This window comes from Papio anubis, chromosome 15 (assembly GCF_008728515.1).
Source record: "Papio anubis isolate 15944 chromosome 15, Panubis1.0, whole genome shotgun sequence".
NCBI lineage: Eukaryota > Metazoa > Chordata > Mammalia > Primates > Cercopithecidae > Papio > Papio anubis.
Window position 1 is genome coordinate 19,852,427 of NC_044990.1, and position 27,298 is coordinate 19,879,724.

Here is a 27,298-nt window from a genome sequence, read left to right on the forward strand (position 1 = left end):
ATATTGTGCTAAATTCAGAATGGATAGTTGATAACTTTTACTCTACTTAAAACTGTTTGACTTTTTGGGTTTATAAATTGGATAGGAGCATAATTGTTTCTGAGGGAGCTTTATTTTTACTTAGAAAATCATTTTAAGAATTGTTTGCATGAAACAAAGAATAATAAAGTATGCTTTTGTTTCTAGGTGAAAGATTTAGAGAACTAATGGATAAGTTCCTGAGGGTTAACTTCAGTAAAGGATGCCCACCCTTGTTTACTACTTTGAAATCTTTATATTACAATACAGAAAAGGTAAAATTTGGTATTTATTCAGATTTGCTTTAGTCTTTTTACTAAATTGTAGAAAGATGTCCATGTAAATAATGTGCTATTACTTAAGCATTTTCTCTGTTTTAGTAATGTTACTTTACTTTCAGTCTAATAATGTACTGAAATTATATGCCTGTAGTATAAGTGATATCAAAGTAAGAGGGTTTATGAAAGCACTAAAATTATAAAGGTTGTTTATTTTTAATGGATATACTTCTTTTAGTAGCATTTTAAATTTGACATATTTACCAAAGGTATATATTTATTCTATGATTATTATTTTATGGTACGATTATGGATTTTTAAATTAGTTATGCATGCATTTAAAGTTAGAGCTTGAGTAATTGAGTTAGTGCAACAGTAAAATGCAGTTTGGTCAAATTACTGGTGTAAATTACTAGTTTTAATCAATAGGCTGCATTTTAATAAATACAGATTTAGCTAGTTCTTGAATAAAGAATTGTCTTTCTGCTTTTTAAAATTAGAAAATAGGCCAGGCGCGGTGGCTCACGCCTGTAATCCTAGCATTTTGGGAGGCCGAGGCGGGCAGATCACGAGGTCAGGAGATCGAGACCATCTATGGTGAAACCCCATCTCTAATAAAAATTTTAAAAATTAGCCTGGCATGGTGGTGGCCGCCTGTAGTCCCACCTACTTGGGAAGCTGAGGCAGGAGAATGCCGGGAACCCGAGAGGTGGAGCTTGCATTGAGCTGAGATCGCACCACTGCACTCCAGCCCTGGGTGACAGAGTGAGGCTCCGTCTCAAAAAAAAATTTTTTTTAGAAAATAGGCACTTAAATCTTGGTCTTAAATTAGAAAGACAATTAAAAGTTAATAGAAAGCAAGTTATACTTTTATTTCCAAGTGTTGCTTCTTACTTTTTAAAGTCTAAAATCTTGTTGTCTTTTCCGTAGTCAGTTTTTTAAAGTTACTAGTGGATAAGGAAAAGATTTTATTAGAAATGCCAAAACAATTTTTAGTTAAGCTTCTTTCATTTTTTATTTATTTAGCTTTGATTCATAATAATTTGTAAATTTGCACTGATTGTGAATAATACAATGTTGGAAATATCAGTTGTAGATATAGCTGATTGGCATTTTCCTACCGGTGGCAGCAGGTTTCATAAACAAAAGAAACAACTGATGATCTCTAGTACCCAATTAGAATAAAACATCATTTATGTTAAAACAAAAAAACAAAACTCTTACGATTCTTTAATGTCTGTTGTATGGTCTATTTGACTGCAGTGTTTCTGCTGTCAGTTTTTTGAGAAATAGTGATTGATTCCTATGTAAATGTGTACCCAGTGCCTGCCAATAATTTCTCTAGATTATTTAACATTGGGTAAAATTCTTTTGTTCTTTTTGGTGAGGGTGACAGAGAAGAAAGGTTGGATAAAATGTCAGAAATAAAAAGAAATCTTATGTATGTGAATTAGAGTACTTCTTTTATAACGGTCTTGCAGCAGCTGCTGACTACAGTGGACATTAAAGCATTTGTTTCTCTTAAGCTATTACAGGGCTTTCACAGGGTGTTGTTCGCAGGCATAGGCTTTTTACTTTTTAAAAATTCTTCCAATATTGATCCAAAGTTGCCATTACAAAAATGTTGAACATTTTTTTGGTATTTTATATAAAGCATGAAAATTATATTTTTGAATAAGGCACTGAGAATACACTAATTCATATAGGAACCGTCTCTTTAGTTTAATTTTAAAGCAAGCAACAGGAATGCTATTAGAAATGCCAGAAGACCAAGTGTGTTTGCAAAATGAATTAAACTGCAGAAAATTGAGCTCAAGTTATCTCAATTTAGTATAGTGAGAAAAAATTTGCAAGTCTAAGAACTGTTTCTCAAAAAATTTTGGCCACATGTATCTGTAATTACTTATGAGAACCTTTTATTTATTTTTTTTTAATATTTATTTTTTAGTTAAATTTTGTAAGTTTTGTGTTTGACTTTTTTTGTAGTTTCAAAGAAATTATTTCAGTAGTTTTTGGGGAACAGATGGTGTATGATTACACAGATAAGTTATTTACTGGTGATTTCTGAGATTTTGGTACACCCATCACCTGAGCAGTGTACACTGCACCCCATGAAACCATTTTAAAAACTGCACATTTCTAATCAGCAGTGAAACCTGTTTTTGGCAGTTAGGTGGATTTTTAACTTTCAAGGAAGGATTTCAAGGAGGTGAAGTCTGATCAACATTTATTGTTTGTAAGTTTCCAAATATTATAGAGTAATTCATGTTGGTAGCATGAAAATGAAATTGTCTTTTGAAGTTAGTTTAAAATGTAGTACATTTGCAAGAAATGTATTTCTTAAATGTCTCCAGCATTTTAATTTTTTTTGACAAACTAGAGTTTGGGTAGAGTGGAAGGCAATGAGTGATTGTCAGACAAATTCCATAACGTTTTTTTTTGTTGTTGTTTTTGTTTTTTTGAGATGGAGTCCCGCTCTGTCACCCAGGCTGGAGTGTAGTAGCGCTATCTTGGCTCACTGCAACCTCTGCCTCCCGGGTTCAAACGATTCTCCTGCTTCAGTCTCCCAAGTAGCTGGGAATACAGGTGCCTGCCACCATGCCCAGCTAATTTTTTGTATTTTTAGTAGAGACAGGGTTTCATGATGTTGACCAGGCTGGTCTTGAACTCTGTCCTTAAGCGATTCGCCTACTTTGGCCTCCCAAAGTGTGGGATTACAGGCATGAGCCACTGCGCCCGGCCAAGTTCCATAAGGTTTTTTAAAACATAGGTAGGTATTTGAAATGGCCCTCATTTTACTTTTGTCAATGAGGTTTTGGAAGGAATCTTTGGTGAAGAAAAGGAGAAATTTTCATTTTCCCAGCTTTCTTTAATGTTGAAATAGAATCTATAAATTCTGATATCAAGGTGTTCTTTTCTTTTGTAAATAAGAATAAAATGTTACTAAAAATATATTTATACCCCTTTTAAGTTAGATTTTGTTAAAGTTAATATTGTTTTCTTATTCGTTCGAATATAGATGTCCTGTCCATAACAGATAACTTGCTGAGATGATATACATTTGCTTACTTGTTTTGAAAAGTACTTAAAAAAAATTGCCAGTCTTTGAGTGAGGCTTTGGGGGTCTATCAATTTTGTTGATCTTTTCAAAAAAAACCAACTCCTGGATTCGTTGATTTTTTTTTTTTTTGAAGGGTTTTTTGTGTCTGTATCTCCTTCAGTTCTGCTCTGATCTTAGTTATTTCTTGCCTTCTGCTAGCTTTTGAATTTGTTTGCCCTCACTTCTCTAATCCTTTTAATTGCGATGTTAGGGTGTCAGTTTTAGATCTTTCCTGCTTTCTCTTGTAGGCATTTAGTGCTATAAATTTCCCTCTACACACTGCTTTAAATGTGTCCCAGAGATTCTGGTGCATTTTGTCTTTGTTCTCATTGATTTCAAAGAACATCTTTATTTCTGCCTTCATTTTGTTATTTACCCAGTAGTCATTCAGGAGCAGGTTGTTCAGTTTCCATGTAGTTGTGCGGTTTTGAGTGAGTTTCTTAATCCTGAGTTCTGATTTGATTGCACTGTGGTCTGAGAGACAAGTTTGTTGTGATTCGTGTTCTTTTACATTTGCTGAAGAGTGCTTTACTTCCAATTATGTGGTCAGTTTTAGAATAAGTGCAATGTGGTGCTGAGAAGGTGTATCTTCAGTTGATTTGGGGTGGAGAGCTCTGTAGATGTCTATTAGGTCTGCTTGGTACAGAGATGAGTTCAAGTCCTGGATATCCTTGTTAACCTATAGAAAATATTTTTTATGTACCTTAAATCTGTTAAGTAGTATTAAACTAAACAAACAATTTAGGTTGCTATATATAGCATAGGGATTCCAGTGTCTGTCATGCCTTACTGAAATAGTATCATTTTTACTGAAGATAATGGTAAGAATATTTCTAACTTAATTTTTTGTGGATGTCATCTCATTGAAAATATCAGTTGTGTATTTATAGGTAATAACCACGTTTAAATGTTCTGGTAATATGTACTGTTTTCTTCTTATGAGTAGTTAAAAGAAAAAGGGGACAACTTGCCAGCCATGGTGGCTTACGCCTGTAATCCAGCACTTTGGGAGGCTGAGGTGGGAGGATCACTTGAGACCAGGAGTTCAAGACAAGCCTGGCAACATAACAAGAGTCCATCTCTACAAAAAACGAAAACAATTAGTTGGTCATAGTGGCATGTGCCTTCTCTCCCAGCTACTTGGGAGACTGAGGTGGAAGGATCCCGTGAGCCTTGGAGGACAAGGCTGCAGTGAGCTGTGATCAGGCCGCTGTACTCCAGCCTATGTGACAGACTTGAGACCCTGTCTCAGGGAAAAAAAAAATGAAGAACACCTCCTACTTTTAGAAAATAACTGTTATATACTTGAAGTGCACAGATGTTTTCATCTGTTTTGTATTGTAGTCTCTCACATATTGTATCAGACCAAACTTTTTTTTTTTTTGGAGAGGGAGTCTTGCTCCGTTGCCCAGGCCGGAGTGCAGTGGCGCGCTCTTGGCTCACTGCAACTTCCGCCTCCCAGGTTCAAGTGAGCCTTCTGCCTCAGCCTCCCGAGTAGCTGGGACTATAGGTGCACGCTGCCATGCCTGGCTAATTTTTCATAGTTTAGTAGAGACAGGGTTTCACTGTGTTGCCCAGGCTAGTCTTGAACTCATGAGCTCAGGCAGTCCGCCATCCTTGGCCTCCCTAAGTGCCAGGATTACAGACGTGAACCACTGCGCCCAGCCCAGATCAAACTTTTATTGTGAATAATTGTTTACTGGCTCTATAAAATAGTGTCCATTTCTTCTAAGTGTGAATAAAGAATCTTGCCTAGTAGTATTTTTGATTGGGCCTCAGAGTCCTTCTGTTCCAGAGTTGGCATAACAGCAATAATAAAAAATCAAAACTGGAAACGACTAACATAGTATTCACAACATCTGTAGCAGTTTAATGAGAAGATTTTATATGTACCATAGTCTGCTGGTGGTCTGAGTCATAATGCCAACAAATTATTTCTGTAATGCTCATAGATAAGCTGTCCAGTGGGACAGTGAGTCAGATGTTTGACCAGCCGTTTGATATGGTACACAACTAATATGTATTGTGTATTAAGTTTTCACATTGATGATATTTATAAGGAATCTTATCTCCTCACTTTTCTGTTGGCATTTGTGTAAGTTTGTAGCACTCTTCCATCAGTTTCCATGTTCTCAAATAGTAAAAGTGCTGAGTAACTTGGCACAAAAGTTTAGAAGTAATTTTTCATCAAAAAAGTGCTATAATCACAATATAGAAAATTTGGAAAACAGAGGAAAGATCTTAAAAAATGGGAGGGAAGCCCAAACAAAACCCAGTTATAAACCACCTCATGACTATACAATTTAAAGGCATTTACACATTTATTTATTTATTTTATAAATAAATGAAATAACATCTTGCTCTGTCTCCCAGGCTGGAGAGCAATGAATGGCCCAATCATAGTTCACTGTAGCCTTGACTTCCTCGGTTCAAGTGATCCTCCCGTCTCAGCCTCTTGAGTAGCTGGTAATACAGATGCGTGCCACAATGCCTAGTTAATTTTTTAATTTGTAGAGATGGGGTCTTGCTGTAGTGTTCAGGCTGATCTCAAACTTGTGGCCTCAGGTGATTCTCCTGCCTTAGAATCCCAGTGCACTGCAATTACAGGGTGAACCACCACACCTAGCTCTAAGAACATTTTTAATGTAATTCCTTTCACAGTTATTTTTTTTTAACTGTGAATTTAATTGTGGTGTGTCTATGTAGCTGTAGTCATTTTGACCATAAGTTTTGTTCTTCTTTTTCCCCCTAGCAGTTTCTTTTTTAAAATTTGTTTTTGTTTTTGTTTTTTATTTGGAGTCTTGCTCTGTCACCAGGGACTGGAGTGCAGTGGCACTATCTCGGCTCACTGTAACCTCTGCCTCCCGGGTTCAAGTGACTCTCCTGCCTCAGCCTCCGGAGTAGCTGGGACTACAGGCGCACACTGCCATGCCCGGCTAATTTTATTTTATTTTTTTTGTATTTTAGTAGAGATAGGGTTTCACCATGTTGCCCAGGCTGGTCTCGAACTCCTGAGCTCAGGTAATCTGCTCACCTCGGCCTCCCAACGTGTTAGGATTACAGGTGTGAGCCACCGCACCTGAGATGGGGTCTCACTATGTTACCCAGACTGGTCTCAAAATACTGGACCCGAGAGATTTGCCTGCGTTGGCCTCTCAAAGTGCTGGGATTCTAGGTATGAACTACCTGCACCCACCTCCCTGCCCCAGCAGTTTCATAAGCTTTTACTGTGGTGTTATATAATCTTCATTATCCCTTTTAGTTATTACATAACGTTTTAGAACCATCCCTCCATTGTTGAATTTGGTTTTTCAAGTTATTATTATTAAATATCTTTATACTAGCTTTGCTTAGGATTATTTTCTTCTCATATTTTCTTCTCTCAGATTCATTCAGTGGGTAAAGGACATGAACATTTTTGTGGTTCTTGATAAACACGGATAAATTAGTTTTTCACAAGGTTGTAAACATCAATTTGTATTCCCACTAGCAGTGTGCCTGAAATATTTCCTGTCTTGTGTTGGTTTTTCTGTTTTTGTTTTAACATAGAAATGTTTAAAATTTAGTGGAACCAGATTTGGTAATCTTTATTTCTGTTGTGAAAGTTCATCTGTTGTTTTAAAACCATCTTGGAAAGTCCTCTTTAGAGCAATACTTCTTAATGAGGGTGTTGGGGAGTGGATTTTTTCCTCCTGGGACATTTTACAATGTCTGGAGAGGTTTTTGATTGTCACTGCAGTGAGGTGAGGTGTGCTACTGGCATCCAGTGTGTGGAGGCCAGGGATGCTGCTAAACATTCCACAAGGCACAGGACAGCCTTCCTAACGAAGAATTCTACTGTCGACGTGTTGGGCTAGATAATTCTTTATAATGCAGGTCTGTCCTGTGCATTGTAGGATGTTTAGCAAACTCCCTGGCCTCTACCATCAGGATGTCAGTAGCTTCCCCACCAGTATTTTTTTTTTGGTAACAGCTTTATTGAGATATAATTAATATATCATAAAATTTACCTATTGAAAGTATATAGTTCAATGATATTTAGTATATTCACAGAGTTGTGTAATCATCACTGCAGTGTAATATTTTGTCGTCCCCCAAAGAGACTCCATATCCTTTAGCTGTGATTCTCTCACAACCTTCATATCCCTCTCAGCTATGGGCAGCCATTAGCCTACTTTCTGTCTATGGATTTCCCAGTCTGGACCTTTTATATAAATGGGCTTATCTATTAATAGTCTTTTTGGGTCTGGCTTCTTTTACTTAATATTTTTATTCACAATTGTGGCATTAATCAGTACTTCATTCCCTTTTATGACCAAGTAACATTCCATTGTGTGGATATACCACATTGAATTGTTTCTACCTTTTGGTTATTGTGAATAATGCTGCTGTGAACTTTGGTGTACACATTTTTGTGTGGGTGTACTTCCATTTCTCTTAGGTGTACATCTGGGAATGGAATTGCTGAGTCAAATGCTAACTCTATGTTGAAACTTTTAAGGAACTGTCAGACTCTTTTTCCAAAGTTCTTCCACCGTTTTACATTCCCACAAGCAGTATAAGAGGGTTCTGATTTCTGCACATCCTCATCAACACTTGTTATTATTATTGATGATAGCCATGATAGTGGTGTGAAATGGTAATTTCTTGAGGTTTTGCTTTGCATTTTGTGATTACTGTTGGTATTATCTTTTATGTGCTTATTGGCCTTTGTATATGTTCTTTGGAGAAATGTCTTTCAGTTTCTTTGCCCATTTATAATTAGGTTATTTCTCTTTTTATTATTCAGTTTAAGGAAATTTTGTTTTTGTGGGTTTTTTCAGGTTTTTTTGTTGTTTGTTTTTTTGAGACAGGGTCTCACTCTGTCACCCAGGCTGGAGTACAGTGGTGCGATCTCAGCTCACTGCAGCCTTGACCTCCTGGGCTCAGGTGATCCTCCCACCTCCACTTCCTGAGTATCTGGGACTACAGGCATGCGCTAACATACCTGGCTCATTTTTTGTAGAGACAGGGTTTCACCATTTGCCCAGGCTGGTCTCAAAATCCTGGACTCAAGCAATCTGCTCGCCTCACCCTTCCAAAGTGCTGGGATTACAGGCATGAGTCAACATGCGGGGCCAGAAGTTTTAAAAATGTATTCTAGATACAAGTCTCTCATCAGATACATTATGTGAAAATATTTTCCGTTCTGCTGTGGGTTGTCTTTTCATTTTCTTAATGGTGTCATTTGATGTACAAAAATTTTTAATTTAGATGAAATCTAGCTTATCTTTTTTTTTTCCTTTTGTTGCTCTTGCGTTCTGTGTCTTATCTAAAAACCATTTCCAAGTCCAAGGTCATGAAGATTTATAAACGTGTCTACTTCTATAAGTTTGCATTGAGGCATTCACTCTTATTTTGAGTTCATTTTTGTATAAGATGTGGTAGGAGTCCAAATTCATTCTTCTGTGTGTGACTATCCAGTTTCCCAGCACCATTTGTTGAAGAGACTGTTCTTTCCCTGTTGAATGATCTTGGCAGCCTTGTCCAAAAGAGATTAACCATAAATGCGAGGGTTCACCTCTGGACTCTCAAGTCTGTTCCACTGATGTGTATAACTGTCTTTATTGTTTTGTATTATTCTTTTATGAGGTTGTTATTCAGGTGCAGCCAAAATAGGAGACACTGGAGAGGCTCAGGAAAAAAAACAAAGTTTATCATACACGTCCTAGAGACAGGTGGCATGCTGTGCCATGCCATGCAGGGCCACTTGGGGAAGACACTAGGATGGTTAGGAGGGAGGGGAAGGATTAGGCTGCTGCCTTCATTGAGGTTTCCTTAGGGCAGGGCAGGGTGAACAGTTTAGTTTGAATAATTTTGGCATACTTTGGACTGGCGGGGTGGTCTCTAGTTGCCTGGCACCTGGCCCTGGGATGTTTAGGCAGAGGAATAGTGCCTCTTGGGGTATAAGAGCCAGATAGAGGAGATATGTCTCTGGATTTTGAATAGCTTGCATATTAAAGACATACTCCTGGTTGGACCCTTTGTTATCTTCAAGAATTGCCAAGACCCTGGAGGGACAGTTTTTCAAATAGCTAGAAAGGTTCTGTAACATGTTAAACATCAGTATACAAGAAAAGCTAAAAGTCCGTCTGTGCCAGTGCCATATTGTCTTGCTTACTGTAGCAGTGTGGTAAGTTTTGAAATTAGGAAGTGTGGGCCGGGTGCAATGGCTCACACCTGTAATCCCAGCACTTTGAGGGGCCGAGGCGGGTGGATCACGAGGTCAAGAGATCGAGACCATCCTGGCCAACATAGTGAAACCCCATCTCTACTAAAAATACAAAAATCAGCCGGCGTAGTGGCGGGCGCCTGTAGTCCTAGCTACTCCGGAGGCTGAGGCAGGAGAATCACTTGAACCCAGGAGGCAGAGGTTGCAGTGAGCTGAGATTGAGCCACTGCACTCCAGCCTGCCGATAGAGCGAGACTCTGTCTCAAAAAAAAAGAAAGAAAGAAAGAAAGAAATTAGGAAGTGTGACTCCTTCTACTTTGTTCTTTTTCAAGACTATTTTGGTTATCGAGGGTTCCTTTTATTTCTATTTGAATGTGTTAGGATTGGCTTTTCTATTTCTGTAGAGCAGCCATCTGGGATTTTAATAGGGATTTTGTTGAATCTGCAGATCAATTTGGAAGTATCCTCAACTTAATAATATTAAGTCAATCTTTGAACATGGGATGTCTTTCTTTGTATTGTATTTAGGTCTTTGATTTCTTTCAACCAGTGTTTTGTAATTTTTATTGTACAAGTCTTACGCATCTTATGTTAAATTTGTTTGTAAGCATGCCGTTCTTTTTGATGGTAGTCTAGATGAAATTGTTTTCATAATTTCATTTTTGGATTATTCTTTGCTAGTATGTGGAAATACAGTTGATTTTTATATGTTGATTTTGTATTCTGAAATGTTGGTGAACTTGTTTATTGTTATAGATGTTTTAATAGATTCCTTAGGATTTTCTATGTGCAAGATCATGTCATCTGTAAATAGAAAGTTTTACTTCTTTCTTTCCAATCCATACCCTTTTTATTTTATTTTCTTGACTAATTGCCTTGGGTACCTTCAGTACAATATTGACTAGAAGTGGTGAGAGTTCTTTGTCTTGTTCTTGCTCTTAGAGGGAAAGCATCTAGATTTTTCACCACTAAGTATTGTGTTAGCTGTGGGTTTCTCATATATGTCCTTTGTAATGTCAAGGAAATTCCCTTCAGTTCCTAGTTTATTGTGCATTTTTATCATGAAAGTCTGTTACTGAGTTCTGTCATGCTTTTTCTGTATTAAGATGATTATGTAGGTTTAAAAAAAAAATCCTATTGATATATGGTATATTTTCATTAATTGATTTCAGATGTTAAACCAATTCCCCCCCCCCCCCCCCAAGACGGAGCCTCACTCTGTCACCCGGGCTGGAGTGCAGTGGCGTGATCTTGGCTCACTGCAACCTCCACCTCGTGAGTTCAAGCTATTCTCCTGCCTCAGTCTCCCGAGTAGCTGGGACTACTGGCGTGCACCCCCATGCCTGGCCAGTTTTTCTGTTTTTTAGTAGAAACGGGGTTTTGCCATGTTGGACAGGCTGGTCTTGAATTCTTGACCTCATGTGATACACCCTGCCTTCCAAAGTGCTGGGATTACAGGCGTGAGCCACCACTCCTGGCTGATATTAAACCAGTCTTGTATTGCTGGGTGAAAGCCTACTTGGTCATGGTGGGTAGTTCTTTTTCCATATAGATAGGTTCAATTTGCTAGTGTTTTGTTTAGGATATTGCATTTTTATTCCTAAGAGATAAATGCCTAGTTTTCTTTTGATGTCTTTATCAGATTTTGCTATCAGGGTGATACTGGCCTCATAATGAGTTGGGAAGTGTTCTCTCTCTCTTTTTTTTTTTTTGGAAGAGTTTGTGAAGAATTGGTATTACTACTTTTTTAAATGTGTGGTAGAACTTACCATTTACCAGTGAAGTCATATGGGCCTGGACTTTTCTTTGTGGGTAGTTTTTAATTATGTATTCAAACTCTTCATTACTGGTTTATTCAGATTTTCTATTTCTTCTTGACTGGCTTTTCGAAATTTATGGTTTTAGATATTTGTCTACTTCATCTAAGTTATACAGTATTGGCGTATGTGTGTCATAGTCTGTTATTTCTATAAAGTCAGTGGTAATATCCCCTCTTATCATTTTTAGTTTTAATATTTTGAGTGTTCTCTCTTTTTTACTTTGTCAGTCTAGCTAAAGATTTGCCAATTTTCTTGATCTTTTCAAAGAGCCAAGTTTTGGGTTTGTTGACTTTTTTCCTCTATTTCATTAATTTTCAATTTATTGTGTCCTTTTGCTTGTTTTAGGTTTAGTTTGTTCTTTTTTCTAGTGTTTCTTTTTCTGTTTTAAATCTTTGTTTAGAGACTGAGTCTTGCTCTATCACCCAGGCTGGAGTGTAGTGGCGAAATTGTAACTCATTGTAGCATCAAACCCTTGGGCTCAAGAGATTCTCCTACCGTATCCTCCCAAGTAGCTGGGTCTGCAGGCATGTACCACCATGCTTGGCTAAGTTTTTTATTTTGTAGAGATGGATCTTGCTATGTTGCCTTAGGCTGGTCTGAAACTCATGGCCCAGGTGATCCTCTCACCTAGGCATCCCAAAGTGCTGGGATTACAGGCATGAGCCACAGTGGTCCTTTTTTTTTTTTTTTTTTTCTTATCTGTGCTGTGTATTACATATGTTTGTCTTTTATTTTGCTGATTTAGTGAGGAAAAACAGGTTTTCTTGAAGAATAAAAATCTGTATACAAAAAGATAATTAATAAAATTAGTTTGGTTTAATTTGGTTGAATTTTTGTTCAACTAAAGGTAACAGTCTATATACTTTTTAAAATGTCATACACGGCCGGGTGTGGTGGCTCCTGCCTGTAATCCCAGCACTTGGGGAGGCCGAGGCGGGTGGATCACCTGAGGTCAGGAGTTCATGACCAGCCTGACCAACATGGTGAAACCCCATCTCTACTAAAAATACAAAAAAATTAGCTGGACGTGGTGGAGTAGTCCCAGCTACTTGGGAAGCTGAGGCAGGAGAATCGCTTGAACCTGGGAGGGGGCAGTTGCAGTGAGCTGAGATCGCGCCATTGCATTCCAGCCTGGGTGACACAGCGAGACTCCATCTCAAAAAAAAAAAGTCATACATGAAACCAAAATGTGCCATGTGTGGTGGCTCAGGTCTGTTATCCTAGCACTTTGGGAGGCCAAGGCAGGAGGATCGCTTGAGCTCAGGAGTTCAGCCTGGGCAATGTAGCGAGGCAGTATCTCTACAAAAAAAATACAAAAATCAGCTAAGTGCAGTGGCGTGTTCTAGATAGTTGGAAGGCTGCAGTGGGAGAACCACTTGAGCTTGGAAGGTGAAGGTTGCAGTGAACTGAGAGTGCCTCACTGCACTGCAGCCTGGGTAACAGAGCGAGACCCTGTCTCCCTGCTTCCCCGGCCAGAAACGGAAATCAGTTTTTTTTTTTTTTTTTTTTTTTTTAAGATAGAGTTTCACTCCTGTTGCCCAGGCTGGAGTGCAGTGGTGCCATCTTGTCTCACTGCAACCTCCACCTCCTGGGCTCAAACGATTCTCCTGCCCTACCCTCCCAAGAAGCTGGGGCTACAGGCATGGGCATTACACCCAGCTAATTTTTTGTTGTATTTCTTTGTAGAGATGGGGTTTTACCATGTTGCGCAGGCTGGTCTTGGACTCCTGGGCTTAAGTGAGCTGCCCGCCTCAGCCCCCCAAAGTGCTGTGGGATTATAGGCGTGAGCCACCTCACCCAGCCCCAAAATGTTTAAAGGCTCTAAGAAGAGGTGTACATTAATTTTGGACTTCCATATTCACTGATGATAGAAAGTACTTGTTTTTTAGCCATTCGTTTGTGAGTGTCAGGCTTTTAAGTGAAGACGTTCAGTGAGTCAACATCCACGCTTGCCTGGGTTGGTACACATGCCTTTGGTTCCATTGAAGTTGGACATCAGTGCTCATGTGCTTTGAATATGAATATTTGTATTTTCACAAAGTTGGGGAAAATACATAAAGCATTGATGTGTATTTTAATTAAATGAGAAAGTTTGTAAAGTACTTGGTTTGAATATGTTCAAGAAATGGTAATTTCCCCTTACTCTCTAAATTAAATGGTAAGTCCCACCCTTCTCACACCTCATCTCTGTAGTTACTTTCATTTTATTGTCACTGTTCTTGGACAGTTTACCTCTGTAACTAGCCTCTTTAGCACCAAAATTATCACTAGTAGTTGTGCTTGTATCAGAACCTAATTCAGCAGTTTTGGTCCTTGTTGATAAATGAGTATACTTAATTTAGTAACTTTCATATTGCAGTGGCATTTTAAACCTGTGATTTGTCTCTTTATTGTGGAAAAAATGTGTATCAGATATGATGTTGTGCGACTTTGTCTTTAAGATTAATAAAGAGTTAACTCTTACGTAGAAGCTGGTCACCAAGGACCTACTTTAGGAAATTATAACAGTTATAGTACTATCTTAGGTTAGATTTTGTTAACCAAGATAAAAAGCTTCTTCTATCTTGATCTAATGTAGCTGTTAGAAGAAAGTAAACCAGGAGAAGGTGGCTGAACTTGGAAAATTTTTCACATTGTAGGAAAAATTTGGGCCATAAAATTTAAGGTGGCCATTTATGTTTTTGTTGTGATCTCAGATACTTAAGTGGATTGGCTTTCTTGATTTTAAAATAACGGAGGCAAAACACTGTTTTAAAGAAGAATAGCTATTACATATTAATTTGTCATATTATACACTACCTAATTAAATATAAATGGTAAGTAAACTTGGGCAAAATAAGTCTTATACTTCAGTAAAACTTCTTAGATTAACTTTCATAGAAAATTTAGAAAATTGTTCACTTAATTACTGAATGAGAAGTAACTGTAAGGCCGGGGGTGGTGGCTCATGCCTGTAATCCTAGCACTTTGGGAGGCCAAAGTGGGCAGATCGCTTGTGCTCAGGAGTTTGAAACCAACCCGGGCAACAGGGCAAAACCCCGTCTCTGCAAAAAATACAAAAATTAACCAGGTGTAGTAGTGCATGCCTGTAGTCCCAGCTACTCAGGAGGCTGAGGTGGGAGGATGGCTTGAGCCTGGGAGGTGGAGGTTGCAGGGTGCTGAGTTCATGCCACTGCACTCCAGCTTGGGTGACAGAGTGAGACCCTGTATCAAAAAATAAAAATAAAGTAACTATAATGTAAATTTTAGCTTGGCACAGTGGCTTACGCCTGTAATCCCAGCACTTTGAGAGGCTGAGGTGGGCAGGTCACCTGAGGTCAGGAGTTCGAGACCAGCCTGGTCAACGTGGTGAAACCCCATCTCTACTAAAAATACAAAAATTAGCTGGGTATGGTGGTGCACACCTTTAGTTCCAGCTACTCAGGAGGCTGAGACAGGAGAATTGCTTGAACCTGGGAGGCAGAGGTTGCAGTGAGCTGAGATCACGTCACTGCACTCCAGCCTAGGCAACAGAGTGAGACTCGGTCTCAAAACAACAACAACAAAAATATATATAAATAATATATTCAAGAAGTATGCCTAATGAACCAGAATGATCAGTCCTTTGTTGTTTTTTTTTATGTAGGAGATTTCCTATGAATTTTCCATTATCTTTTTCTCCTCGTAATCAGATCTTGTTTTGAAATTCTGAATCTGGAGATCTGTTTTATTCAGAAGTATTTATATTCTTTTTTGAAGGATTATGTGTAACTTCATTGTATGTTTTGTGGTACCCTTTATTGTTAAAATTGACTTATTTAAAAATAAGTTTTGTCCCTTCATCTCTACTAAAAATACAAAAATTAGCCGGATGTGGTGGCGGGTGCCTGTAATCCCAGCTACTCAGGAGGCTGAGGCAGGGAATTGCTCGAACCCAAGAGGCAGAGGTTGCAGTGAGCAGAGATCACGCCACTGCACTCCAACCTGGCGACAGAGTGAGACTCCATCTCAAACAAACAAACAAACAAACAAAAACATAGATTTCACCCTAGAGATGCGTAAAGGTCCGCCTTTTTAAAAGCCACCTCTAGGTTGCAGTTTTAGCAACTACCAGTAGATGGCACAAGTTCCTGATAAAAATTACCTTCATAAGTTTAACGAGTACTAAATTTCTAAGTTTGTAAAAAAGGTTTTTAAGTTATAGATATTCTAGCTGAGATTGGTGGAGAGGTTATGGTGGGTTAAAAATGTCTGTTAACTTTAATTTTGCTTTATAGTAAAAGTCTTCTTGCAATTTTTTTTATCAGTGGTTCTCAAAACTCTTAATTGTGTATCAGAATTTACAGACGGCTTGTTAAAAACAGACTGTACAGGCCGGGCATAGTGGCTCACACCTGTAATCCCAGCACTTTGGTAGGTAGAGGTGGGAGGATCATTTGAGCCCAGGAGCTCAAGACAAGCCTGGGCAATATAGTGAGTCTCTGTCTCTTAAAAAAAAAAAAAGTTATGAGGGCATGGTAATACCTGCCTGTAGTCTTAGTTGCTTGGGAGGCTGAGGTAGGACAATTGCTTGAGCACAGGAGCTCAAGGCTACAGTGAGCGACGATCACACCCCCGCACTCCAGCCTAGGTGACAGAGGGCCACCCTGTCTCTTACACACACACCCCAAAACAGATTGTACAGAATAGTATTTCTAATAAGTTGCTAGGTGATGGTGACACTAATGTTGACAGTATTTTTATTAATGATCTGAAGATCACACTTTCAGAACCACTATTTTTAAAATAAACAATCTCTGGTTTTTTTTTTTTTTTTCCAAAAGAATATACCCATTTTCCACCTACCCTAATGTCTTTGGTCATATTTTCATTGAGTATGTGGTACCTGTACATACATGTTTTAGTGAAGTCGTAGTATGTGTACATTTTTTTCCACATTCTGCTTTTTCTGTTATTTACACGTTCCTTACTGTTAATGTATAGTCCTACTTTATTTCTGCATTGTCTGTCCATTGAACTCTACTAGAGAATTCCGCCGTGTACTGCAGCATCCTGTGAGAAAGCTATCATGTAGGCCTGAAAAGTGTTATAATTTGGCCTTGTGTTTTGACTAGTGTCTAGGATGGTCAGTGGTTTCATGGACACTGTCCCGTGTCTTTGTGGCGTAGGGAGTAATCTGGATTCAAAATAAAGCTAATTAAATTATACCTTCTGATATTAAATGGTATGCGTGAAGAGGTTTCTTTTGTAGCCATATATGCAAAAATCTGTTGAGTTTGTGACACATGATCACTTCAGTGTCAGGGGAACCATAGTGAATTTTGGTTAGTTTGTAAAGAGGCGTAATAAGAGGGAAATAAGAGAAATATAGTTGTTTTTCTGAAAATAAAGATGTCTAAAGCCCCAGTTTTCACAAAACACTTAAGAAATATGTCAGATTTTATTTCTTTTAAAATACAGAACGCTTTATGAATGTGTGTGTCCTCCCCATGCCAGTCTCTTTATTTTTCCAGTTTTGGTACATGTACTGCTGAAGTGAGCACCAGACCTTATTTTGTAGTAGGTAGATAAGTAAATTGGTTAAGAAACCCCGTAATTGTAGTAAGTACAATACAATTATTATATTGTAGGGTTGCTAACAATAATAAGCAAAAGAGTCTTTTTAAATTTCACTTGTTTTCAAACCTTGAATCATTTCACTTTTTTGTAATGCATGACATTTTTGAAAACCTGAATATTTATATAATGGATGCATTTGTCCATTATAGCAGTGGTCCATTATTATTATTATTTTTTTGTCTTGTGAGTGGTCCGTATATATAGCAATGTCCATTATTTTGGTTTTTTTTTCCAACCCCTTTTCCAAAGGGAAATATTCATATTAGGAACGGGGACAAAGCAGATACCCTAATACTTTAATTAATGTATAGTTCTACAATAAGCTGTATATTTTCCAAATGTAATTTAAACCATAATAGGTAAAAATACCTTCAATAAGATATTTTTAAATTTTAAAAATATGTTTCTTTAACAGGTTTCTATAATCCAGGAACTTGTTACTAATTATGAAGCCTCTCTTAAAACGTGTGACTTTTTTAGCCCATATGGTAAGTTTAAATTAGATTGAATTGGAATCTGATTACTCATTTCATTTTTAATCATAGTAATGCTCTTTTATGTATATTTTGTGTATGCTACCTAATGGCTACTTAATAAATTGGTGAATGAAATGAGAGCACTTTCAATCTTACTTAATTTAAATTTTCCATAATCCTGTGAGATGGGAGTTAACCTTGCGCGTTTTTGTTTGCTTGTTTTTGAGACAGAGTCTCGTCCTTTCGCCCAGGCTGGAGTGCAATGGCACAGTCTTGGCTCATTGCAACCTCCGCCTCCTGGGTTCAAGCGATTCTCCTGCCTCAGTCTCCTGAGTAGCTGAGATTACAGGTGCCTACCACCACACCTGGCTAAGTTTTGTATTTTTAGTAGAGATGGGGTTTCACTGTGTTGGCCGGGCTGGTCTCGAATGCCTGACCTTGTGATCCACCCGCCTCAGCCTCCCAAAGTGCTGGGATTATAGGTGTGAGCCACCGCACTTGGCCTTAACCTTGTTTTAACATGAGGAAACAGACTTGAGAGGTTGAATGGCTTGCCCAAGACCTTGTAGTTAGTTTATATTGGAACCTGTTTTTCCTGAATCCCTAAATTCTCTGCTTTTTCTACCCTCTTACTACTTTTAATCCTGTTAGGTAGGTCCTTTGTTTCTATATTTGTAGGGGCATATATAAATCAAGGCAGCTTACTTTAGAAAACACTCTGTGATGTTTTCAATCATGCACATGGTAACTTCCAGGTTCCTTATGTGTCTCTTACATGTCATTACTCTTTGAGTATTTTTCTAATGTTTTTTGAGAGATAGGGTCTCACTGTGTTGCCCAAGCTGAACTTCTGGGCTGAAGTGATCCTCCCACCTCAGCCTCCTGAGTTGCAAGGACTACAGGCATGTGCCGCCACCTGGCTAATTTTGTGTGGAGGGGGGATGGGGGTGGGCGTGGGGGGGGGGTGGTTTTGTAGAGATGGGATTTTGCCATGTTGCCCAGGCTGATCTTGAACTCCTGAGCTCTAGCGATCTGCCTGCCTCAGCCTCCCAAAGTGCTGAGATTACAGGTGTGAGCCGCCACACTCTCTTTGAGTTTTTTAAAGGCACATTCCAGACTTACTGTTTCATCTGTAAATACCTTAGTGTGCATCTATATTTAAAACACTTAAACAGAAGAAGTCATCGCAGTGCTATGTCACACAAAACCTCATAACATAATATCTGATACCCAGTCTGCATTCAGATTTCCCCCGTTATCCAAAAGAAGTCTTTGTGTTTGGTTTATTTGAGTATAGATCCAGTAAAGGTTCACACCAAATATTTGGTTATTATGTCTCCATAATTTGATTGTTATGTCTCATTATTTTAATCTAGAACAATAACTCTCCCCTCCCTTTCAAAAAAAAAAACAGTGATTTGTTGAAAGGTCATTTGTCTTACATATCCCATATTCTGGATTTGGTTGATTGCCTTTTCTCATGGTATCATTTTCTGTATTTCACTGTCATTCATACTTCTTGTAAGTTATAGTTAGGTTTACGTGCTGGATTAGATTCAGGTTCTGTTTAAACACGGGTGGTGTTTTGTATTTCCTGTTGTGTCATATCAGGAAGCTTGAGGCATTCTGGTTTTCTCTCTTTTTTGATGTTAACATTGATAAAGATTCAGATGTTGTCAGCCTGTTATACTCATTAAAAAGATCCATGACAGCGGAGGGGGTGGCATGGTGGCTCCACACCTGTGATCCCAGCACTGTGGGGGATGCTGAGGCAGAAAGATCTCTTGAGGCCAGGATTTGGAGGCCAGCCTGGGCAACAAAGTGAGACTCTGTCTCTACAAAAAATTAAAATGTTAGCCAGGTTTGGTGGTTCTCATCTGTAGTCCCAGCTACTTGTGAAGCTGAGGCATGAGGATCACTGGAGCCTAGGAGTTCCAGGCTACAATTAGTTATGATCATGCCACTACACTCCAGCCTTGGTGACAGAACAAGACAAAAATTCCTCATTGGCCTCTCAGCCATTGAAGATCATTGCCTAGATCTGTTGTTGATTGTAGTAATTTCTTCTGCATTTGTTAGCTGGATTTTTTCTTATAAAGAACTTTCCTTCATCAAATACTTGGTTCCCTTGAAATATAGTTTATATAAGAGGAACAGAATGGATGCTTAACTCATTGCCTTTATTTTATTATTTGTGTTTTAATGTGTGCTATTGTATGTTTACATTATCATGTCATTTGGTCAGCTATGTAGGAGACCTGTTTGTTTTGATGTAGTGTGGGTTTATTCACTCTTTCCTCCTCATTTTTACACCAGTATGTCTTCCTTTCTGAAATCCATTTTGAGAGCTTGGTATTTCTTTCATCTGCTCCTCTGTAGTTAGAGGGTACAGGATGGGGAACAGGATAGAACTCAGATAAGTGTATGTATATGACTGCTTTTTTAAGAGGACTGGGCTGTGTTTTTTCTACTTAGGTTTTTGTCAGATGGCAGGGTTGTTGCTACTTTGTCAGGTGTGTCTTTTTCCTATAGTTCATAATCTTCAACTTTGGGTATCCCTGATTTAGTATTGAAGCCTGGAAAATGGTAAGCCATGGCAGTTTGGCAATTCTTGCCTCTGCCGAAATCTTGCAGTGGTAGTTAGGAAATCTCTTTGCCAAGTTATTTTCCTCGACTTTTCCTGGTCTTGCTGCCCTTTTGCTTTCAGGCTGAGAGTTCACAGAATTAGATTGATGTATGTCTTTTCCCCAGCATTGTTTCTTTGGAGTGAGATTGGGGTTAGAAGCCTGTCAAAGTACAATCTTGTTTCTCTACGTGGCTACCACTTTTTGAATTTTATGAAGTCATACCTCTTTCTTTTGAAATTAGTTTTTGCTGAGTTTTTCCTGCTTGTTATTATTGCAATAGTCATTAATTTCATTATGAGTTAGGAGAGAGAAAGTATGCAATTTGCTTTACATTCTTCCTATAATAATTTAATATTTGTTTGATTGCAGAGGATGGGGAGAAGGAACCCCCGACAACACTACTTTGGGTTCAGTATTTCCTGGCACAGCACTTTGATAAACTTGGACAGTATTCTCTGGCTTTGGATTATATTAATGCTGCAATTGCTAGTACTCCAACTCTAATAGAATTATTCTATATGAAGGCAAAAATTTACAAGGTAAAATCAGAATCCTGCTTTTTGAGTAGTTGAAGAATTCAGCTACTTTAAGAATCTTTGGAGTTTTTTCTTTGTGGAAATAAGTTCTAGGGCACCCTGATAATCTTTTTCTAATAATTCTGAGTAGTTTCATGTTATATTAATTGTATAATCGGTGTGTAATTAGATGTGTAATCATTTGAGCTCTTAGTAAGTGTGAACTGTAATTTTGATTTCTAAATAAATTTGACAGAAATGGTGACATTTCTTTTTGGTCTGTAAATTATTTTCCATTTTATTTTACTCATATTCTCTTGATTATAAATTGTGGTTCCTTTAATTATCTTTTGTAGCATATAGGTAATCTCAGAGAAGCTGCAAAGTGGATGGATGAAGCACAGTCTTTGGACACAGCTGATAGATTCATCAATTCCAAATGTGCAAAATACATGCTTCGAGCAAATATGATAAAAGAAGCAGAGGAAATGTGCTCCAAGTTCACAAGGGTAGGAAATAGCATACATGAACGTGTAATTGTCTAAATTAAGACGATTTGTGAAGTTTGCCACTGAAGTTCATAAAAATTCATTTTTGTTATTATTTTTTAAATCCCGTTTAACCCGTATCCTAAGAATGGTTTCTTACTGTGGTTGTGTATCTGTGTGTGTGTATCTGGCAGGGGATGGTTAAACAATAGCAAGAGCAAAATGTCTTGGTACATATATAAACAGTATGCCATACTTTAGCACTTACGTGTGAAATTTGATTTATAGCTCAAATTCTTTGTCCCCCTAGTAATTTGTGACTGCTTTTTAATTCTGTCTTACTTTTTACTTGCTCATAGAGTTCTTTCTTTGTAGAACTAATTGCTGTGAACTAGTCTTTGTGACATTCAGGAATTTAAGTTTCCTGAGATGGGCTACACATCCATCCCTTTTCCCTCCTTCATGATTCCTTTGTATCCTTTTCCACATAGACTTTCTGTTATAATACATGTTTATGGTTAAAAATATAAGTAGACTAATGAACAGAGTAGAAAGCTCAGAAGCAGATTTCACACATATTTGGAAAATGGGATATACCCAGAGATACCGTAAAAATCAGAGATGAAAAGATATTGCTGGGACAATTAGTTACTTCTATTGGGGAAAAAACCCGCCAATATCCCTCTCTGAAACTGTACATGAATCAGTTCCAGGTGGATTAAATATCAAATATGGAAAGCAAACCATTCATACTTATAGAAGAAAATATATAGGAGTTTATCTTTAGGATAAACTAATTCTAATATAATCTAACATAATCTAAAATTTTGCTGTACACAATCAGTTCCAAGATCAAATATGGAAAGCAAACCTTTCCAGCTTATAGAAGAAAATATATATGAGTTTATCTTTAGGATAAAGAAGCATTCTTTATGCTTGAGGTAGGAAGCATTTCTTGACACCAAAAGCATGTAAAGTAGAAGAGAAAAATTGAACTGGGCATGGTCGCATGTGCCTGTAGTCCCAGCTACCACATAGGAAATAGCACTAAGTTCAAAATCTTCAGTGCCCTTTCCACTACATCACAGGTTTGAAATTAAGAAGAGAGTACAAGGAATAAACATAAAACCAATTATGTTTTCAGAGAAAAGTACCACATGGAAGGCCAAGGTAGCGATCAGAAGTAAAATACAATTAAATATGAAGTATACAGGTTGAGCCTCCCAAACCTAAAATCCAAATTCCAAAATGCTCCAGAACTTGAAACTTTTTGAGCACTGGTATGGTGGTCAATGCTCATTGGAGCATTTTGGATTTTGGATTTTTGGGTTTGGGATGCTCAACCAGTAAGTATAATGCAAATATTCCAAAATCGAGAAGGTTTGCAACATTTCTGGTTCCAGACATTTCTGATAAGTGATACTAAATCTAGTGATTTTTAAGAAAACAAAAAAACCCCAGAGATACTGGGATGCGACTTTAAAGGCACAGGAGAATGAGAAAGAAGGTGAGAGTTGGTTATTTAAGGAGAGTAGTCACCAAAATCTGTGGCTCGACTTGCTCATCATAACTGCGTCTGATCATCCACTTTTGACAAGTTGCCATGCTATATGGCAAGGTTGTTCACTTTATCCACACTAGTTTGTTGGCCAGGCAAATCCATAATGTGTGATGAACAACATAATGAGGCAGGGGAAGAAAACTGCAAATGACCTGGAATAATCAGGATATATCTGCTTGCTAATAAATGAGTGAAGGGCGCATATTTCCTTCTCGCAGATTTTTCAGTTTAGAATTTTTGTACAGAGTTGCTGATGCATGTTGGTAAACTTTTTGAAATGAAAAGTAATACATTCCTCTTATAAAAATATGTGGCCATTAACAAAATGGAAAATACAACACAACCATAGTGAAGACAGAAAATACATCAACATTTCTCTTCACCCAGAGATAACTAATTTTTAGACTTTTAATGTGTTCTGAAAATTGAACTGATACACAAAATGTGAGTAAAAACTGTAGCCTGAAATCATCTATGTAAGTGTACCTTTGCCATCGTTTCCTGGGGTCAAAATATATTTTAAATGTCTCTTCTAAACTGTGACAAAACTTGAGTATCCTTGCACTTAAAATTGGTTAATTTATGTCTCACACTCCTCTCAGAATTTTTATTGAGCCTGAATTAACAAATTCAGTTATTTGGTTTTGTCAGCCCACTGCAAAGGAGAAATATTAAAGTAGAAGAGTTGGCATGAAACAGGAGATGCTGATAGAAGCAGACACACGGGCACAAAGAAAGTGACAATGGAGGAGGGACACTGGGAAACCAAAAAACAGGCCTGCAAGTATTACTAACAGATTTGACAAATACTGAATATACATAACAGTGACCCCGAGTCAGCAAGGAAGGCTGAAATAGCTTTTGCTTGAAAGGGAGAAGATAGACAATACTTCATATGACACTTTCTTAAATAGATGAAATAAAAACTTTGGTGTTTGAAAAACTAAGATTTAGTAATTTGGAGTCTTTTCTATGAAGAGTGTTGAATACCCTAGCAGAGCTGGGTAAATAAGACATCATGTATATGTGTGTTTTCCATCTGATAACTGAGATGGCTCCTAAGTGACAGGTCAGTAGCAGACAGCGTGGATGTACTAGACAAAGGGATGATTCACGTCCCGGGTGGGATGGAGTGGGACGGTGCAAGATTTTATCACAATACTCAGAATGGCATGCAGTTGAAAACTTACGAATTGTTTATTTCTGCAGTTTTCCCTTTAATATTTTTAGACCATGGTCAACTGTGGGTAACTGAAACCATGGAAAGCGAAACCTTGGATAAGGGGAGACTATTGTAATGTAAAACCATGTTTGGAAACATACTGATATATTTGCTAATTGCTGCTATTGTCATGATAGTACTGTAGCCCTAGTTGTAAAGAGGAAATGATTTTTAGGATCTGTTTGATTGTTGCTCTCTATAGTTTTGAATGCTTCCATTTCAGGAAGGGACATCTGCCATGGAAAATCTAAATGAAATGCAGTGTATGTGGTTTCAGACAGAATGCATTTCAGCTTATCAGCGTCTGGGGAGATACGGAGATGCCTTGAAAAAATGTCATGAAGTAGAAAGGGTAAGTTGTTAGAATTTCGACTTCAGTTTTCTCTGTAAGGTGATAAAAAGCAGGTAGATTTCTACACGGGATCATCTGCCTCTTCTAACTTCTCTGGGAGCTTCATTGTGAAAAAAATTCTTGATCTTTAACCTTCTTTACATTCAGAAGTTGTAAACAGTGGATTGCTTTATTGATCCTCAAGTGATTGTGCTTTTGACATGTCTATATATTTTTGTCTGGAGGAAAAAGATTGTTAGTAAACTATTATTGCTATTAACATAAATTCAAAATTTCTGTTCCCTAATTAGGCCATTATTTGATATTCATCACCACCCTAAGAGGACACACAGCTGATGGCAACCTCTTTCCCCTTTAAAACATCAGGATCTGGTCCGCAGTCAGCCTCTCTCCAGTTTGTCTTCCCAGGATATTTGCTCTCACATTCAGTATTCTGTATAACAATCTATGGCCAGTTTGCAGGCTTATTTTATTGCTTGCTTTTAGGATTATGTGTGTGATGTGCCTTAGTGAGGGGACTTTTCTTTTCCTTTGTGTGAATTTTTGTTTTCCTGTTCTTTGTCATCTCTGAAGCACTCTCCTTCCACATGGACCACAGGAGGAAAAGAGCCGCAAATGCACCCCTGAGGCAGTCCTCAGCAGCCCTCAGTTGTGGGGGCAATCGGCACCACTGTTCCCATCCTGACGCAGTATAGAACCACAGGCATCGTAGTCAGGTGAGCCTGATGTCTGCACCGTGGCAGTCACTTTGGCCTTTTTCCCATGTGAAACTTCTGAGTTTACCCACAAGGAAGTCTAAATTTTAGGGGGTGGCTTTTGATGGGGACTGGAACTAGGATTATACCCAAGCATTTTTAGAAATAACCTAATTTTCGCTGTTTTTGTTTTTTGTTTGTTTGTTTTTCATGCCCTTTTAAGCCTGGGCTTGATGGCTGCATCTCTGGGGAAAATCCTCCTCATCTCCTTGAAAAATATGAAGCCCTTGGGATGATAGGTGAAATATCCAAGCATTCTAGTTAAATCAGGCTCTTGTTTCCTTGATGAAACCGCAGATCACTAGGTTGTTACACTCCCTAGAGGACCATTATTTTAAGAGCATTCTGCTTGTTATTAAGGAAAGATACATTTTTATTAGCTAGGACATTCTCAGTGAGAAGTAAATTGTTTCCCTTATGAAGAGGCTGCTATAGGCACTTAGGAATTAGTAATTCAGCAAGACCATAACTAGAAATTTACCAGATTTTCTGTTTAAATGAAATTTGAATATCCTAAGGATCATTGTAGTTCTGAACTTCTTGAACTTAAATTTGATTTCTTCTAACATTGATGACTATATTGCTTTATTCTTTTTAATTTTGAGAATTTTTAGAATATTATAAGTAGATCTTCCATGACTAAGTTTCATTTAGATTACGCTTTCCCTTAAATTTTTAGTGATTTTGGCTGAGTTGCATGGAAAAAAAATTCCGTAATGTCAGAAAATCTACTGACATAGTTAAAGAAATTAAGTGGTAAAAAGCGTTTTTGAAGAAAGAAACTATAGGAAAATCATTGGTTGTCATAGATTAAAATGGCAGAAATCATCACCCTCTGGTCATGTTACATAATTATTGTCGCTGGAAGCTTTAGGGTTTACTGTTAACATTTGAGATAAGAAAGAAGTAGAAACATCAGAAAAGAACTTACTCTTATGCCACTTGTAAGCTAGTCTAAAATGAATATATCCATACTAAAAGCAAATAAGGCAACTCTTTTGTAGATATTATGTATATTCTACATGTGTGGTTATATGTAGAAACGTGTTTCGTATAAATAGGGTGACTAAATAGGTTGATGGAATGATTAATGCTTAGTTTCTAATATCTAAAATTTCTAATATCTAAAATTCTTAATGATAAAATTGTAAGGATTTAGGAATCATTACAAGCTTCAGATTTATTATAATAGGTATCTACATGAGTTACCTTATGCCTGGGTTTTAAATATTTTAATAAGGACACGTACACCTTTCAGAAATAAAACTTTGCAGTTTACCTTCTAAATAGAAGGTTAGTGAATTGTGAAATAAGTTCAAATAAGGGTTTGGTCTTTATTCTGCTTTGAAGAAGTCATTCAGGAGTTCTTTTGTTGAAGGCAGTTTCAGCCAGGATACATACTGCTTTGAGCTCTTAGTAATTGGATTTGAAAAGTTGGAATTCTAGAATAAGCTAGTGTAGTATCTTTTCTGTTTTCATCTTGCCCCACCTCATAAGATTTTAGGGTTATATTTTAAGGTTTTGTAGTCCAACCCAATCTGATGTTTGAAACTTGAGTTTTATTAAAACGTTCTTCAAAATGTTAGATTTAAACTTGTGTTCAGAATAACATTTGAACCTATTTTATCTTTCAAGAATTGGGTTTTCTTTCTTTCCATTTTTTTTCTTTTACTGTTAGACTTCTGGTGATTGGATTATCATTATTTTAGAGTGCTGACTTAGATATGAAACAGGGCAACAATATATATATTTCTAATTCTTTGATAAGACCTAGGACTTCTGATAGATCTAAACATAGGAAGATCATAACTTTATCTTCTACTGTATCTTAATCTTTATCAAATTGACAACATGCTTTATAACAACAGATTCTCTATTAAGTAAATTGAGTTGCTTATTTTCCTAGTTGACCTAGTTATTTTTTAAATCCAGAGGTTTTTGTTGCCTCTCTTTGTATAAGCTCTTACTAGTCACATCTGGGAACCCTGAGAGGTAGTGGGAAGGAGAATCTGGGCTAGGAGAGAGGTCCTAACAGAGCGAGACTCTGTCTTAAAAAAATAAATAAATAAATAAATAAAAAATAAAAAAGAATGGCTTTTTTTTTTTTTTTTGAGACAGAGTCTCGCTCTCTTGCCGGGGCTGGAGTGCAGTGGCGCTATCTCGGCTGACTGCAAGCTCCGCCTCCCGGGTTCTCGCCATTCTCCTGCCTCAGCCTGGCGAGTAGCTGGGACTACAGGCGTCCGCCACCACACCTGGCTAATTTTTTTTGTCTTTTTT

At 37.7% G+C, this 27,298-nt stretch overlaps 1 protein-coding gene across 8 annotated transcripts in view; it reads left to right on the plus strand.

Moving 5' to 3' along the window:
- The window catches only part of NAA16 (N(alpha)-acetyltransferase 16, NatA auxiliary subunit), a 66,251-nt gene that overhangs the window by 26,746 nt on the left and 12,207 nt on the right, over nt 1–27,298 (plus strand). For 2 of the 8 annotated variants that reach the window (XM_003913809.2, XM_021929564.2), the window contains 5 exons: nt 187–293; nt 17,441–17,513; nt 20,498–20,667; nt 21,000–21,152; nt 24,138–24,266. In XM_003913809.2, the coding sequence (XP_003913858.1) occupies nt 187–293; nt 17,441–17,513; nt 20,498–20,667; nt 21,000–21,152; nt 24,138–24,266 (632 nt within the window). Of the gene's footprint in view, nt 1–186; nt 294–17,440; nt 17,514–20,497; nt 20,911–20,999; nt 21,153–24,137; nt 24,267–24,556; nt 24,983–27,298 lie in introns of those variants that run through there. The other 6 variants (XR_639701.2, XM_021929565.2, XR_639702.2 and 3 more) reach the window with 6 other exon arrangements.